Source organism: Salvelinus alpinus, chromosome 31, assembly GCF_045679555.1.
Source record: "Salvelinus alpinus chromosome 31, SLU_Salpinus.1, whole genome shotgun sequence".
Classification (NCBI taxonomy): Eukaryota; Metazoa; Chordata; class Actinopteri; order Salmoniformes; family Salmonidae; genus Salvelinus; species Salvelinus alpinus.
This window is the reverse complement of record NC_092116.1, coordinates 487306-505615: the sequence shown is the minus strand read 5'-3', so window position 1 is coordinate 505615 and position 18310 is coordinate 487306. Positions and strand designations below refer to the sequence as shown.

Below are 18310 nucleotides of genomic sequence, written 5' to 3'. Positions count from 1 at the left end.
TCCCCTATCCTCCAGGCCGGCTCGGTCCTCCCCTCCTGCTCCGTGGCTCGACGACTCATTGCGAGCTCACAGAACAGGGCTCCGGGCAGCCGAGCGGAAATGGAGGAAAACTCGCCTCCCTGCGGACCTGGCATCCTTTCACTCCCTCCTCTCTACATTCTCCTCTTCTGTCTCTGCTGCTAAAGCCAATTTCTACCACTCTAAATTCCAAGCATCTGCCTCTAACCCTAGGAAGCTCTTTGCCACCTTCTCCTCCCTCCTGAATCCTCCTCCCCCCTCCTCCCTCTCTGCTGATGACTTCGTCAACCATTTTGAAAAGAAGGTCGACGACATCCGATCCTCGTTTGCTAAGTCAAACGACACCTCTGGTTCTGCTCACACTGCCCTACCCTGTGCTTTGACCTCTTTCTCCCCTCTCTCTCCAGATGAAATCTCGCGTCTTGTGACGGCCGGCCGCCCAACAACCTGCCCGCTTGACCCTATCCCCTCCTCTCTTCTCCAGACCATTTCCGGAGACCTTCTCCCTTACCTCACCTCGCTCATCAACTCATCCTTGACCGCTGGCTACGTCCCTTCCGTCTTCAAGAGAGCGAGAGTTGCACCCCTTCTGAAAAAACCTACACTCGATCCCTCTGATGTCAACAACTACAGACCAGTATCCCTTCTTTCTTTTCTCTCCAAAACTCTTGAACGTGCCGTCCTTGGCCAGCTCTCCTGCTATCTCTCTCAGAATGACCTTCTTGATCCAAATCAGTCAGGTTTCAAGACTAGTCATTCAACTGAGACTGCTCTTCTCTGTGTCACGGAGGCGCTCCGCACTGCTAAAGCTAACTCTCTCTCCTCTGCTCTCATCCTTCTAGACCTATCGGCTGCCTTTGATACTGTGAACCATCAGATCCTCCTCTCCACCCTCTCCGAGCTGGGCATCTCCGGCGCGGCCCACGCTTGGATTGCGTCCTACCTGACAGGTCGCTCCTACCAGGTGGCGTGGCGAGAATCTGTCTCCGCACCACGTGCTCTCACCACTGGTGTCCCCCAGGGCTCTGTTCTAGGCCCTCTCCTATTCTCGCTATACACCAAGTCACTTGGCTCTGTCATATCCTCACATGGTCTCTCCTATCATTGCTATGCAGACGACACACAATTCATCTTCTCCTTTCCCCCCTCTGATAACCAGGTGGTGAATCGCATCTCTGCATGTCTGGCAGACATATCAGTGTGGATGACGGATCACCACCTCAAGCTGAACCTCGGCAAGACGGAGCTGCTCTTCCTCCCGGGGAAGGACTGCCCGTTCCATGATCTCGCCATCACGGTTGACAACTCCATTGTGTCCTCCTCCCAGAGTGCTAAGAACCTTGGCGTGATCCTGGACAACACCCTGTCGTTCTCAACTAACATCAAGGCGGTGACCCGTTCCTGTAGGTTCATGCTCTACAACATTCGCAGAGTACGACCCTGCCTCACGCAGGAAGCGGCGCAGGTCCTAATCCAGGCACTTGTCATCTCCCGTCTGGATTACTGCAACTCGCTGTTGGCTGGGCTCCCTGCCTGTGCCATTAAACCCCTACAACTCATCCAGAATGCTGCAGCCCGTCTGGTGTTCAACTTTCCCAAGTTCTCTCACGTCACCCCGCTCCTCCGCTCTCTCCACTGGCTTCCAGTTGAAGCTCGCATCCGTTACAAGACCATGGTGCTTGCCTACGGAGCTGTGAGGGGAACGGCACCTCCGTACCTTCAGGCTCTGATCAGGCCCTACACCCAAACAAGGGCACTGCGTTCATCCACCTCTGGCCTGCTCGCCTCCCTACCTCTGAGGAAGTACAGTTCCCGCTCAGCCCAGTCAAAACTGTTCGCTGCTCTGGCACCCCAATGGTGGAACAAACTCCCTCACGACGCCAGGTCAGCGGAGTCAATCACCACCTTCCGGAGACACCTGAAACCCCACCTCTTTAAGGAATACCTAGGATAGGATAAAGTAATCCTTCTAACCCCCCCCCCCCCTTAAAAGAGTTAGATGCACTATTGTAAAGTGGTTGTTCCACTGGATATCATAAGGTGAATGCACCAATTTGTAAGTCGCTCTGGATAAGAGAGTCTGCTAAATGACTTAAATGTAAATGTAAATGTAAAATGTAAGAATCTTCAAGAATGGCTTTTGATGGCCTATATTTTTACTAGGCATGACTGGGTACTGAGACATCTGGGTCTACTTACGCTTTCACCGTCCAGTCCAGGGAGGCCAGGCATGCCTTGATCTCCCTGAAACAGAGAATGGATTTTGGCAATGGATTTCACTGCTTGCTTCACACACACATACGAACGCTCACAGAGAGTGATAGATTACCTTGATTCCCGCTGGTCCTGATAGTCCAGGAGGCCCAGGGGGACCCTAGATTCACAAGATAAATATTATATTGTTATTACCATCATATACGGGGCGACAGGTAGCCTAGTGGTTAGAGCTTTGGGCCAGTAACCAGAACAAGGCAGTTAACCCACTGTTCCCCAGTAGGCCGTCATTGTAAATAAGAATTTGTTCTTAACTGACTTGCCTAGTTAAATAAAGGTTACATAAAAATAAAATACACATGTAGTACATGAATATAGGCCATGGTTGGTGTCAATTCCACTCCAATTCAGTCAATGCTGCAATTAAATAGAAAATAATGGACAATTTGTAAACTCATCACTCAAATTGACTGAAATAGAGTAGATAGACACAAACATATCCTTACACATGTTACAAATCACTTGAAAATTAACATGACAATGATGATGGAAAGAGATCACAACAATTCCCTCACCAAGGTCGCAAGGATAGTGTGGGTCAACTGCAACTAACATAATCAGGAGATCATGTTATTGATTATGTTTAAAACAATCTCCATATCCTCTGAAAGTAAGTGCCTATTTACAGGATAGCAAAGTTCATTTGAATATGTTCAACACCATTATTACAATATTAAATATGCATCTGTTTATACACATTAACTTTCTAGGTTACACATATTGCCATGAAAGGTGATACATGGTAGCCTGAGTGCCAGTCTCTTTGTGCTATCATGCTAACTCCTTGTCATTCGCTGTCATAATACCAAACAGTTTGACTTGACAATGACAGCAATGGAGTTCCAAAAAGTACAAACAGATCTGGGACCAGACTAGCAACATGGTGGTGTACACACATGCACTTCTTCAGAGTTGGGATAGTTTGTGGGGGTTAATGTCTAGTGTCTTTTAATGATTGACGACATTGTGATGGACTTCAATACATTTCTTTCACACTCGAGTGACCACTCCCAATACGAAAATGCTTACGCCATCTCACAGAAGCACAAACACATCATTTAGGAATAATCGTTGTCTTAGTGTTAAGCAACAATGTGTGGGAGTTACATGTTAGCTGGGAAACGAGGATAATGAGCAGGGGAGAGCAGGGTGGGGTTGGGTTCATGACGGGTCAATGGTACATCACTCAAACAGAATAGAGGTGAATTACCGTCACTGTAATAGTGGTAATCTTCTGTGGTCGGCCAGGGTGGAGGCGAAAGATAAGATAACTGGTTATGCAAGAAACAAACCTGTCAGCATGCTATAGTTCTCCCTTTCACTAACCTAGCATACAAACTGTGCCAGATGGAATTTGAACTGTCTGGAGTATTTGAAAGCATTGTACAGTACACTCAGATGTAGGTTCACAAGCAATTGTATTAGTCAGATAAGAATGAGATCCTCTGTTGTAAAGGTGTCATAATGCTTTAAAATGGGACTGTAGTAGATAGCCTGACATCCACTGAAGCACAAAATTATACATTTTCAAGACCATAAAAGAATATGGAATTTTAATGCTGTAAATTTGACATGATTGTGGTGGGAGCCACATAAACATATTTGACCATTAACCCAAATCAAAATAGTACTTCAGAGGTTCATCTAACAACTCATCTATCTCATATAGGAATGCAGCTCAAAACTGACATACTGTACAGCAAGCAACACAATTGGCCAGACATTAATGTTTAACTTAAAGGAAAAATCCACCCCAAACCACAAATTCCTATAATTTACTGTAACCACGTTTCCATCCACAGTTGTTATGCGAGTAAAGTCATACCGTATAATAAAAAAATCACGACAGCTGTGATGGAAACAGGTTGTTACTCTAGAATTGTATAAATGCCGACATATAATGTGTTCGTTCGACATGGATCTTTTTCTGTCAATAAAATGTATTATGCGAGAAATGGTGGTGAAATGCCTTCATGCACAAATATTGATATAATAACCATCATATTGAAGTAAACTTGGAGTCACGCGATTATATGGTGTGTGGTCCTCACATTATGACTCAGGAAACCATGCAGTTTATTAGGCTACAGATGAAATAAGTTAAGGTGATCTTGATGTTCCTTTCCAATGAATATGGAGGGTCTTATTCTGATGATCGATGCTTGACTGCTTATCCATAATCATCTCATCATGTACAGTGCCTTCAGAAAGTATTCAGACCTCTTGACTTTTTCCACATTTTGTTACATTACAGCCATATTCGAAAATTGATTCAATTGTGTTTTCCCTCATCAATCTACGCACAATACCCCATAATGACAAAGCAAAACCATGTTTTTAGACATTTTTGCAAGTTTATTTAAAAAAAAACAGGAAATATCACATTTACATAAGTATTCAGACACTTTACTCAGTGCTTTGTTAAAGCACTATTGGCAGCGATTACAGCCTTGATTCTTCCTGGGTATGATGCTACAAGTTTGGCACACATGTATTTGGGTAGTTTCTCCCATTCTTCTCTGTAGCTCCGTCAGGTTGAATGGGGAGTGTCGCTGCACAGCTATTTTAAGGTCTCTCTAGAGATGTTCGATCGGGTTCGAGTCCAGGCTCTAGCTGGGCCACTCAAGGACATTCCAAGACTTGTCCCAAAGCCACTCCTGTGTAGTCTTGGCTGTGTGCTTAGGGCCATTGTCCTGTTGGAAGGTGAACCTTTGCCCCAGTCTGGGGTCCTGAGCGGTCTGGAGCAGGTTTTCATCAAGGTTCTCTCTGTACTTTGCTCTATTCATCTTTGCCTCGACCCTGACTAGTCTCCCAGTCCCTGCTGCTGAAAAACATACCCGCGACACATTGTGACACATTGAACATTCGAGTTTTATTCGGTGCATGAAAACTTAAGCAAAAAAGTACATTTCATCATGCACTGACTTAATATACCAGTCAAAAGTTTGGACACACCTACTCATTCAAGGGTTGTTCTTTATTTGTACTATTTTCTACATTGTAGAATAATAGTGAAGACATCAAAACTATGAAATAACACATATGGAATCATGTAGTAACCAAAAAAGTGTTAAAAAAATGAAAACGTATTTATATTTGAGCTTCTTCAAAGTAGCCACTCTTTGCCTTGATGACAGCTTTGCACATGTGGCATTCTCTCAACCAGCTTCATGAGGTAGTCACCTGGAATGTATTTCAATTAACAGTTGTGCCTTGTTAACAGTTCATTTGTGGAATTTCTTTCCTTCTTAAGTGCAGTCGCAAAAACCATCAAGCGCTATGATGAAACTGGCTCTCATGAGGACCGACACAAGAAAGGAAGACCCAGAGTTACTTCTGCTGCAGAGGATAAGTTCATTAGAGTTACCAGCCTCATAAATTGCAGCCCAAATAAATGCTTCACAGATTTGTGAACACTTTTTTGGTTACTACATGATTCCAAATGTGTTATTTCATAGCTTTGATGTCTTCATTATTATTCTACAATGTAGAAAATAATAAAAATTAATGAAAAACCCTTGAATGAGTAGGTCTGTCCAAACCTTTGACTGGTACTGTATATATTTTTGTTGATGTTGGACCAACACTCCAAACAGCCTACCCAACCGCTCGGAGGCGTCCGCATGGTCTTAAAGCACACCGTTGCCTCCGTTTGTATCACATTCAAATGACAAAACTGGGGGGGAAAGTTGCGCCCCGCGTACAATAATCTGTAAGGTCCCTCAGTCTAGTAGTGGATTTCAAGCACAGATTCAACCACAAAGACCATTGAGGTTTTCCAATACCTTGCAAAGAAGGGGTACCTATTGGTAGACACTGAATATCCCTTTGATCACGGTGAAGTTATTAATTACACTTTGGATGGTATATCAATATACCCAGTCACTACAAAGATACAGGCATCCTTCCTAATTCAGTTACCGGAGAGCAAGGAAACCACTGATTACACCATGAAGCCAATGGTGACAGAGTTTAATGGCTGTGATAGGAGAAAACTGAGGATGGATCAACAACATTGTAGTTACTCCACAATACTAACCTAGTTGTCAGAGTGAAAAGAAGGAAGCCGGTACAGAATAAAAATATTCTAAAACATGCATCCTGTTTGCAACAAGGCACTAATGTAATAATGCAAAAAATGTGACAAAGCAATTAACTTTTTGTCCTGAATACAAAGTGTTATGTTTGGGGCAAATCCAATACAACACATTACTGAGTACTACTCTCCATATTTTCAAGCATAGTGATGTCTGCATCATGTTATGGGTATGCTTGACTGGGGAGTTTTTCAGGATAAAAAAGAAATTGAAATGCAATAAGCACAGGCAAAATCCTAGAGGAAACCCTGGTTCAGTCTGCTTTTCAACAGACACTGAGAGCCGAATTCACCTTTCAACAGGACAATAACCTAAAACACAAGGCCACATCTAGTTGCTTACCCAATAAGACAATGAATGTCCCTGAGTTGCTGACTTAAATCTGCATGAAAATCTATGGCAAGACCTGCAAATGGTTGTCTAGCAATCAGCAACCAATTTAACAGAGCTTGAAGGAATTTGAAAATAATAATTGGCAAATGTTAATCCAGGTGTTGAAAGCTCTTAGAGACTTACCCAGAAAGACTCACAGCTGTAATCACTACCAAAAGGGGATTCTAATATGTCATTATAATTTAAAAAAAATTGCCCTCCGGACTGCCTCAATTCGTAGGGGGCGTAGACTCAACAAGGTGTCGAAAGAGTTCCACAGGGATGCTGGCCCATGTTGACTCCAATGCTTCCCACAGTTGTGTCAAGTTAGCTGGATGTCCTTTGGGTGGTGGACCTTCTTGATACGCACGGGAAACTATTGGGCGTGAAAAATCCAGCAGCGTTGCAGTTCTTGACACACTCAAACCGGTGCGCCTGGCACCTACTACCATAACCTATTCAAAGGCACTTAAATTAAATTTTGTCTTGCCCATTCTCCCATTCACCCTCTAAAGCAGTATCCACACCCATTGGATGTTGTGATCATAATATAGTAGCCATATCTAGGCACACAAGTTCCAAAGACTGGACTTAAAATACTGTATAAGCGACCATACAAGAGGTTTTGCAATGATTCCTATGTTGAAAATCTGTAAAATATAGGTTTTCTGATGTGTGTAATGAGGAACATCCTGACGCTGCACTTGAAGCATTTATGAAATTGCTTATTCCAGTTACTAAAAAGCATGCACCCATTAAGAAAATGACTGTAAAAACTGTTAAATCCCTGTGGATTGATGAGGAATTGAAAAATGGTATGGTTGAGAGGGATGAGGCAAAAGTGTGCCTGGCATCTATATCAATATCAGCCATCAGACAGGGCCTGCAACCGCCTTTTGAACATAGCTTGTTTGAGTTTCCATGTGATATTAAAAATTGTAAAGGACTTGGTTTGATAAATCTGAACATTAGGAGCTTACTGAACTGGATTACATCAAAATCTGGGCTATGCAGACAAATCAGACATTCTGGTATTGACTTAAACTTGGATCTCTTGGTGTCACACCCTGATCTGTTTCACCTGTCTTTGTGCTTGTCTCCATCCCCCTCCAGGTGTCACCTATCTTCCCCATTATCCCCAGTGTATTTATAACTGTGTTCTCTGTGTGTCTGTTGCCAGTTCGTTTTGTCCGTTAAGCCTACCAGCGTTGTCCCCCTTGCTACTGTCTTTTTCCATAGTTCCTGTTTTCTAGTTTTCCCGGTAGTGACCATTCTGCCTGCCCTGACCCTGAGCCTGCCTGCCATTCTGTACCTTTTCACTCTGATCTGGATTACTGACCTCTGCCTGCCCTTGACCTGTCATTTTGCCTGCCCCTGTTCTAGTAATAAACTTTTGTTACTTCGACACTGTCTGCATCTGGGTCTTTCCTAAAACGTGATAGTATGAACTGGCCATGACTGACCCAGCAGACTCGGACCAGCTCCGCAACGCCATCTCCTCCTAAGGAGCCACCATAGGAAGGCACGAGGAGATGCTTCATGGTCTTATGAAAAGGTTCCAGACCTTGGCCAAACGCCATGACCAAGTGTTGAACACATTGCTGGAGCAATTCCGCGGGTTGCCTGTTAGGCAGCCTACCACAACGGTAACCTCCCAGCCTCTCAGTAACCCGGCTGTTAGCAGCGCCATCTCCCTGGCCACCCTGGACCCTGGCCTTTGTGCGACAACGCTTTTGGTGGCCTACCATGATTCCTGACGTTTCCCTGTTTGTCGCCGCATGCATGGTCTGTGCTCAGAACAAGACTCCTCGGCAAGCTCCGGCTGGTCTCCTTTAACCTCTGCCTGTCCCTGGTCTCACATATCCTTGGACTTTGTCAAGGGTCTCCCTCATCTGATGGCAACACCGCCATCCTGACAGTAGTGGATCGGTTTTCCAAAGCCCCTCACTTCATTCCTCTCCCCAAGCTACCCTCTGCCAAAGAGACGGCCCAGCTCATGGTGCAGCACTTCTTCCAGATCCATGGACTCCCAGTAGACATGGTCTCTGACCGGGGTCCTCAGTGCTGGTCATGGTTCTGGAAGGCATTCTGCACACTCATTGGGTCGTCGGCCAGCCTGTCCTCCGGGTTCAACCCCCAGTCCAGAGCCAACCAAGACTTGGAAACGACTCTTCACTGCCTGGTCTCTGCCAACCACACCACCTGGAGCCAGCAACTAGTGTGGGTCGAATACGCCCAGAACACTCTTCCTTGCTCTGCCACGGGTCTCTCGCCCTTTGAGTGTTCCCTGGGCTATCAGCCCCCGCTCTTCCTGCAAACTTTCCACCCGGTTTAACGGCCCTTTCCCCATCTTCAAGGTCATTAGCCCCTTTGCTGTTCGTCTTCTGTTGCCCCGTACCCTCTGTATACATCCCACTTTTCATGTGTCTAAAATCAAACCCATGTCTCACAGCCCTATGTCTCCTGTTTCTGTTTTGCCTGCCCCTGTTATAGTAATAAACTTTTGTTACTTCAACACGGTCTGCATCTGTGTCTTCCCTAAAACGTGATACTGGGGATATTCTGGACTGATATTCATAGTGAGGGTTATCATGTGTTCAGAGGTGGTGGAGTGACCAATTTTATAAAAAATAACCTCTCTCTTTACTGAAATCCATTTCCCTTGCCCAAAATGTTTAGCTACTATCTTTAAGCCTTTGTCTGAGGAAAAATGTATCCATAACTGTCATAGAGGTCTACGTCCTCCCTCGGCTAACTAGTTTGTTTTCTTCTACTAAGTCAGAAGTTGGTAAAAGTGACCTAAATTATGATTAGGAAATGCAGGCTTCAGACAATCTAAAAAAACATGTGTAATGATCTGAACCTAACCCTGCTGGTGACTAATGTTGGGCCTTGTAGGCTTAGACTAGAGACCCATGAAAGTCATCTTTGATTGATCTTATTTGAACAAATACAACAGAGAAATTGGTCTCTTTGACCAAGACATCAGTGACCATTGCACAGTTGTTTGTGTTAGAGATGTGAGAATACAAAAATCGAAGCCACATGTCATCACAAAGAGGAACTTTAAAAACTTCAGTGAACAGGCTTTTTTTTTTTTTTTTTTTTTTTTTTTACATTATCTTTATTTTAGTGACCTTGATTGTATCCAGCAATCACTGAACCTGATTTAGCTTTGAGCCTCTTTGCAGATGTACTCAATACTATTGTGGCTAATCAATAATATTGTGGCTGATCGATTGCCTGGTACACTCCGGAATTATCAGAATTCATTAGAGATTATACTTAGGTCAAGGCCAGGAACACAGGCTTAGGCCCAGACTGGCAAGCTTTTAAGCAACAGAGGAATCATTGTGAATACCCATTAGAAAAGCTAAATCTGATAAGTAAGTAACCACTCTTTAAGATTGTATTGGTAACCCGGCTAAATTCTGGAAAACTATCAAATACCTGACGGGTTCTACTTCTTCCTCTCTGCCACAACAAATTAATTCAGACACTGGCCTCATTACAGAAAAAAATGCCATCATTGACACATTTAATTTCAGTGTGTTATCTCTTTGAAAGAACTTCTAAACCTATTCACAATGATATTGGGTTGTATGCTGATTACTGGACTGGGAAACTTGCTGAATGATCAGAGAAATTATGGTCAAAGCGTTTCTTTTAGGCTATTTACAGAAAAAAAGTCCTGGATGCTTTGCTTGCAATAGACAACAAGAAATCCACAGGGGCCGACCAAACTGGATGCTGGTCTGCTTAAGTGTGCACGAAATATTCAAAAAGTATGGAAATCAGCTCTTGTGCGTCTACTCCATAACGGCGTGGATAGTAGTGATCTTAATGATTATCGCCCCATTTCAAGGCTTCCTTGTCTAGCTAAGACTCTCAAATCCTTGGTAAATGTACAACTTTGCTCTTTTTATCTGAGAAATGCATTTTGAATGTAAACCAATTAGTGTTTAGGCCTGGGCATAGCATTATTGCAGCAACAACTTTAGTTGTTAATGATCTTGTAAATGCTTTAGACACTCAAATGAAATGTGGATGATACTATTATGTATGCTATTGACCAACTGTTGATATGGCTGTGTCAAAACTACAGTCAGATTTGAAAGCTATGCAGGAATCCCTTGATGATGATTATTTTTTGCTTAATACAGGTCAAACAAAATACAGTACATGTTGTTTTCAAACTCCCATAATAATTAATCAGATGAACTACATGTTGACTCATTAGATGGTTCTCCAATCGAACGTGTGCTCGCATATAAATACTTTGTAGAAAGTATGCTTTTTCTACAGAAACAGATCGTGCCTTTCTCTAAGCAGTAGGAAGCAGATTATTCAGTCAACCTTTTAATCTGTTCTTGATTATGGTGATATTATTTATCAAAGTGCAGCTTCTACTACTCTTAAACCTTTGGATGCCATCTAGCATAGTGCCCTTCGTTTTGTTACAGGTGACAGTTTTGATACTCATCATTGCATGCTGTATCCAAAGGTTGGCTGGACTTCTCTAAAGACCCGTAGATCTCTACATTACTCCCTTTTTGTTTACAAGGCCCTACTTCATAAAATTCCGTCTTATCTAACTTTGCTGTTGAAGTATAGACACCTGACTTCACAGGATTGTTTAAGTCTTGAGGTTCCTCAGGTCTCCACGGAGCTAGGTAAATCTGCTTTTAGTTTTAATGCTGGAACAAAATTCAAAATGTATTTCATCTTGATGTTCTAGTGCCATTCGGGCAATTTAAAGTAATGATTGGGAACTTATTTGTGGAGGAATGTAACAGTTTTCCTGGGTGATTTGTGATGTTTTATTTGTGCTTCCCATGACTGTATTTTTGCATTTTATTGTAAAAGAGACTTAGGTCTCAATATGTTTTCCCTGTTAAAATAAACGCAAATAATAATAATAAATACAGAAACCAGGTACCCTCTCTCTATATGTACACATATAGAGTATCTAATGGGAATCCGGAATAATACAAATGGTACACATACACAATCCATGTCTCAATTGTCTCGAGGCTTAAAAATCCTTCTTTAACCTTTCTCCTCCCATTAATCTCCACTGATTGAACGGATCATAGCTTTCACCTGGATTCACCATGTCAGTCTGTCATGTAAAGAAAAGGTGTTCCTAATGTTTTGTACACTCAGAGTATATATATATATATATATATATTTTCTTTTTACAAATGTTAGAATTTTTCTTCCACTGACATTACAGAGTATTTTAATCCCACTTTGTAACCTAACAAAATGTGGAAAAAGTCAAGCGGTGTGAATACTTTCTGAAGGAACTGTAGTTAGACACAATAATACAATTGTCAATATCAGCATGTGAAGTAGCTAATTAGCTGTAAAATTGCCTAAACAAAGTGCATCAATTTAGGGGTCGACAATCTCACTATGTTCAACCTGCAGATCGATGTGCCTTGACTGAAGAGGCAGACAAATGCCAGAAATATGGTGGACCCTCTTTTAAATTACATATTTCTCGAGGTAGGAATATCGCAAAACTTTGATCAATGCCTCAATGCCTGGCTGATGTCATTACGCGGGAGGTTGTCTTCTCTCGAGAGAAGACAACCTCCTGCGTAATGACATCAGCCAGGATTTAAATTTGACATGTATGACTTCTAAAAGTTTTATTCCTATTAACTTCCAGTGTAGTGAGAGCGGCTTTATGGCAATGTCATGTCATACTGGCCAAATTTCTGCCTGCTTGAACGGCAATAGCTCAGATACACATGAAAACATGAAAATTACCCCGGGAATCGGTAGAACATCGCTCAGAGAAGTACAAGAGCAACATAACATTCAAAATGGGTGAATCTTTCCTTTAAGCTGGAGACCATGGTGTTTCTGACCTGTAAAGCTTCTTGGATGTTCCCGTTGTAATCAATGATTTCTGTGGCTCCTTGGTCACCTTTCTGCCCAGGGGGTCCCTGCGTGTGTTCAACATTTAGATGTTAATTCAAATCCAAGTTCAATATAATTAAACACCAATACAATATTTTAAAGGCATAGTTTACTCAAAACAATCTTTAATATTTAGTTCATTTGTCCACCATTAATACAATCCCCAACACTATTTGCATGTCAAAAAACAGATCATCACAGTTTTGAAGGTGCTCTATTTGGAAAAAAATGACTGCAATTTTATTTTTTAGGATTGTATTATATTTTGTTCATATGTGACTTATATGAACAAAATACAAAACATATTGTTTTGAGTGAACTATCCCTTTAAGTTAGACATTTGGCTGCTTTGAAGCCCCCCCCCCCAAAAAAAACAAGGAAATTCACATGAGCAACATGAGGCCTAAATTCATGCACTACCAACATTTTCCAGCACACAGCTCAATGACAATAGGCCTATATAGTTATCAGGTGCCTGCCTAATTACTGTTTTCTCTTTAGGATAATACCAGGATGCATCTTAGGTTGACAGAGGTAATAATTGAATATCAAAATGATTATTTTAAACATGTATTTGATCTCCTCAACTTAATGAAATTCATCTCAGAGGAGTTGCATGGTGGAGTTTAGCATTATATTTCCCCACAGCTTGTTTAATTTCATTGCATAGTTCAAACAAGTTTGTGCCCATGGATTTAAGTCTGCAGTAATAGAAACAGATGACAAATCATCTTTTGGTACTCTTTATCGAAACATTGACACCTCTGATGGTTAAATCAGTCAGAGCAGGATATGGGTATAGTAGATCATGTAATACACTTACAATATCATTAGTGCCACTAGTGCAACACTCCCCTCTGGTGGATACAAGGGATACAAGGGGGACGAGCAACTCATAAAGTGCATTGTTCATTGTTTTTGTATAAAGTTGTGTGTAATAGAAATGTTCTCAATATGACATATGAGGATGAACAATGTCCTCTAGTGTTTATTGAGTATTCAGTGCCCTACTAGTAACAAGTGCAACAAGTGTAACTTTACTGATACATTATGTTGTTGTTTTTTTACATTTCTGTTGAGTGCACTCACCCTTGGTCCCATAGAGCCCAGGTCTCCCTTGTCTCCTGTCTCTCCCTGAGTTAGTAAGAAAAGGCTGTAAGATGTAGGAACATGCATGGAGTACAGTAATTTATCACAAACAGACCTACAGTGGCTTAAAACAGAGTAGAATAATACATGATCCATTTGCTGACAATGCCATTTTGTTTTATTTTCCCCATGAACATTTACTCATTGGGAATGTGCAGTGTGCGCTTTGTAATTGTTCTCAAGAGTGATTCCTCAATATATCAGTGTTGGCCAATCATCATCAGCCATAGTGGAACTGTAGATATGTCCTAAAAATACAAATAATCAGGTGTCATGCACTGACCTTTGAACCTCTAGTGCCTGGGTTCCCTGCCTCTCCTGGCCCTCCCTGCAGGAGAGGTAGACAGACAAGGAGCATCAGGAGAGTAGTAAGTCACCACATGAACCCTCAGTATGAGCAAACACTTTTGATGTAAGACAGGGCCATACTACAAATAGGCATTTGTATGACTAAACATCTTACATGCTGTGATTTAAAACATTTTCCAGTCCACATAAGAGAGGAATATCATATTAAACCAAAGGTGGCACGGAAGGGTAACCATAATTGTATTGTTGAAGTGTTTTATGTTTGTTTCATCAAATCTAACGGCCTTTTGCCATAATAAGAAATCCAATCAAAATGTGTTCATTTGAACTCCAGTCCCTGCAAATGGAGGGTTTAAGCTTGTGACTCTACATATTTTGGACGAATTTTCTATTTAATTGTTTCAGATCATGTTTCGGATTATTTTGTGCCCAATAGAAATGAATGGTAAATAATGTATTGTGTCATTTTGGAGTTGTTTGTATTGTTTCTAAACATTGATGATTATGGATAATCCTGAATGAAATGTGAAAAACTGAGTGAGAAAGTTACAGAAGCACAAATATCATACAAAAAATGCTAACCTGCCCCGTTATTGTAATGGTGAGAGGTTAACATGACTTGGGGGTAGTCATTGCGTGCTGTGAATATAGGACCAAATACTACTAATACACAGTAAAATGGTGGGCCTAAAATGGTGGGCCTAAAATGGTGGGACTATGTTCAAAAAGTGCTGTCATTTCTATACGGTTCAACCTCAAAGTATCATTTCGAAAGTGCTGGAGTACAGAATGAAAACAACAAAAAATGTGTCACTGTCCCAATACTTCAGGAGCTCACTGTATAAAACTGCACAGACTGCACTGCCCCTTTAAGCCAATGTTCTGAATGCATACAAAGCAGAATATGTTACTTGATCAATGTGTAATATAAGGAAGGGGCAGTGCAGTCTGTGCTTCATTTACTGAATCTTTCTAGTTCATCAGAACCTTCCTAGTCTTCTGTGAAGTCAAGGCTTGCTTCACCTTGCATGTTTGGAAACATAACAGCCACTAGAGAGCAGCAAATGCTGTACCAATGATCAAAAAGGTAGAGCTTAGAATGTTAGATAAAGTACATGCACTTGCTTGAATCACTTGCTCAAATCACATCACTGAATGGTCTCTCTCTCTTGTGTCCCAGGCCAGCCCCCCCAACACTGACCTTTTGACCGGCCTGTCCAGTCTCGCCACGCTCTCCCTTGCCTGGTGGGCCAAGTTCCCCTCGCTCGCCCTACAGACAGAAGAGAAGAAAGACACTTTCAGGGGCTGTGGCCTGGAAGACTCTCTCTCTGACCCCTTCACCCATGGATGGAATGCCCATATCATTACATGAGCGCACTTGTCTGAGAGGTCAACCAAACTGAGATGCTTGCATTAATAATTATTTTCAGCTTGGAGGGTTGGCCAATCTTCAGGTTTCAGGATTCCAAGTGTAAAAATTAATGTTGAGTCAAGCAAAATCTCTGTATCTCCTACTACAGTGGTTCCCAACCTTTTTCAGTTACTGTACCACTAACTGAATTAAAGTAACTAACTTTGGCCTTCCGGATAGCCTGAAAGCAACTATTTCTCATTTGCCTGAACGAGAGCCTGTCAGCCTGAGTATGCATGTGCTGAGCCTTTCGCCAAATGAAATTCTTGGGGTGGAGTAACTCTGCAAGATCACGGTCACATGGGCTGTAGTCCGTGGAAAAAAACAATCATGGGGTCGATTTGTTCTGGTTTCCATTCATGCCATTGAGTAGGTTTTAACATTCAGTCTCTCTAGCATGGGTATAGGCCTGGTCAATGACACTCTTATCATACCCACATTGCATGAACCTGGCGCACATATCATTAGCTATGCGCTCAAAATCTATTTCAGTAGTACAGTTAAGCCAGAGTAACTGCCTCAAATTAGTCCTTTTGGGAGTTTTTCTTGGTAAGGCCTTTTGTTAGGTCTCCTAAAGTTTACGAAGTTATAAATGACCATGACAATGACAGTGATAGATCTGACTGTCATTTTATTTACCTTGTCACAACATTCTCGGATAACCCTCTTTTAACAACCCACAGTCGCCCATCTGTTTGTGTTAGCCATCCACTCACACACTACTGTATATGCAAGACATACATGGTTTATGACCCATATTTGACTGTTATTGATCATATTGAAATGTACCTTGGTTCCTGGTAGTCCTGGGAGCCCCGGTTCGCCCTGAGGTCCTAGGAATCCAGGCTCACCCTGTAATCAGGAAGGAGATAAGAGATGTGTCATAAAATAGCTAATTTACTCTGTTATTCTTTTTTATTTCAACAAAGAATATTTTGTAAAGGGTTGAGTAAATGAGGTACACAGGTACTCATGGGCGCACACACACACACACACACACACACTCCTCTCGGAATTCAATTCAAGGGCAGTCTAAGCAAGCCCTAACTTAAGTGCATTTAGCTTAACGGTATATACGGTACAGTTGAAGTCGGAAGTTTATATAACGGAGTAATTAATAGCTTTGGCAAATCGGTTAGGACATCTACTTTGTGCATGACACAAGTAATTTTTCCAACAATTGTTTACAGACAGATTATTTCACTGTATCACAATTCCAGTGGGTCAGAAGTTTACATACACTAAGTTGACTGTGCCTTTAAACAGCTTGGAAAATTCCAGAAGATTATGTCATGGCTTTAGAAGCTTCTGATAGGCTAATTGACATCATTTGAGTCAATTGGAGGTGTACCTGTGGATGTATTTCAAGGCCTACCTTCAAACTCAGTGCCTCTTTGCTTGACATCATGGAAAATCAAAAGAAATCCGCCAAGACCTCAGAAAAAAATTGTAGACCTCCACAAGTCTGGTTCATCCTTGGGAGCAATTTCCAAACGCCTGAAGGTACAATGTTCATATGTACAAACAATAGTATGCAAGAATAAACACCATGGGACCACGCAGCCGTCATACCGCTCAGGAAGGAGATGCGTTCTGTCTCCTAGACATGAACATACTTTGGTGTGAAAAGTGCAAATCAATCCCAGAACAACAGCAAAGGACCGTGTGAAGATGCTGGAGGAAACAGGTACAAAACAATCTATATCCACAGTAAAATGAGTGAATAACCTGAAAGGTCATAACCTGAAAGGCCGCTCAGCAAGGAAGAAGCCACTGCTCCAAAACCGACATAAAAAAGCTACGGTTTGCAACTGCACATAGAGACAAAGATCGTACCTTTTGGAGAAATTTGCTCTGGTTTGATGAAACAAAAATAGAACTGTTTGGCCATAATGACCATCGTTATGTTTGGAGGAAAAAGGGGGAGGCTTGCAAGCCAACGAACGCCATCCCAACCATGAAGCACGGGGGTGGCAGCATCATGTTGTGTGGGTGCGTTGCTGCAGGAGGGACTGGTGCACTTCACAAAATAGATGGCATCATGAGGCAGGAAAATGATGTGGATATATTGAAGCAACTTCAGTCAGGAAGTTAAAGCTTGGTCACAAATGGGTCTTCCAAATGGACAATGACCCCAAGTATACTTCCAAAGTTCTGACAAAATGGCTTAAGGACAACAAAGTCAAGGTATTGGAGTGGCCATTAAAAAGCCCTGACATCAATCCTATAGAACATTTCTTGGCAGAACTGAAAAAGTGTGTGCGTGCAAGGAGGCCTACAAACCTGACTTAGTTACACCAGTTCTGTCTGGAGGAATGGGCCAAAATTCACCCAACTTATTGTGGGAAGGTTGTGGAAGGCTACCCAAAACGTTTGACCCAAGTTAAACAATTTAAAGGCAATGCTACCAAATACTAATTGAGTGTATGTAAACTTCTGACCCACTGGAAATGTGATGAAAGAAATAAAAGCTGAAATAAATCATTCTCTCTACTATTATTCTGACATTTCACATTCTTAAAATAAAGTGGTGATCTTAACTGACCTAAGAAAGGGAATCTTTACTGGGATTAAATGTCAGGAATTGTGAATAACTGAGTTTAAATGTATTTGGCTAAGGTGTATGTAAACTTCCGACTTCAACTGTAAGTAACATATTAACATGTATCCAATCAAAATCCATCAGTTAAAGCTATAGATATCAGCCCATGATGGGCTGTGTCTCAATCCACCGCATCAATCCACCGCA

General features: G+C 41.9%; 1 protein-coding gene across 1 annotated transcript in view; it reads right to left on the bottom strand.

Annotated features, from left to right (window-relative positions):
- The window catches only part of LOC139561875 (collagen alpha-1(XXV) chain-like), a 136609-nt gene that overhangs the window by 29420 nt on the left and 88879 nt on the right, over positions 1–18310 (bottom strand). Inside the window, exons 13-20 of the mRNA XM_071379247.1 lie at positions 16351–16413; positions 15352–15420; positions 14125–14169; positions 13782–13826; positions 12641–12718; positions 3503–3526; positions 2348–2392; positions 2218–2262 (exon numbers count right to left, since the gene is read on the bottom strand). Coding sequence (XP_071235348.1) covers positions 2218–2262; positions 2348–2392; positions 3503–3526; positions 12641–12718; positions 13782–13826; positions 14125–14169; positions 15352–15420; positions 16351–16413 — 414 coding nt within the window. The remainder of the gene's footprint in view (positions 1–2217; positions 2263–2347; positions 2393–3502; positions 3527–12640; positions 12719–13781; positions 13827–14124; positions 14170–15351; positions 15421–16350; positions 16414–18310) is intronic.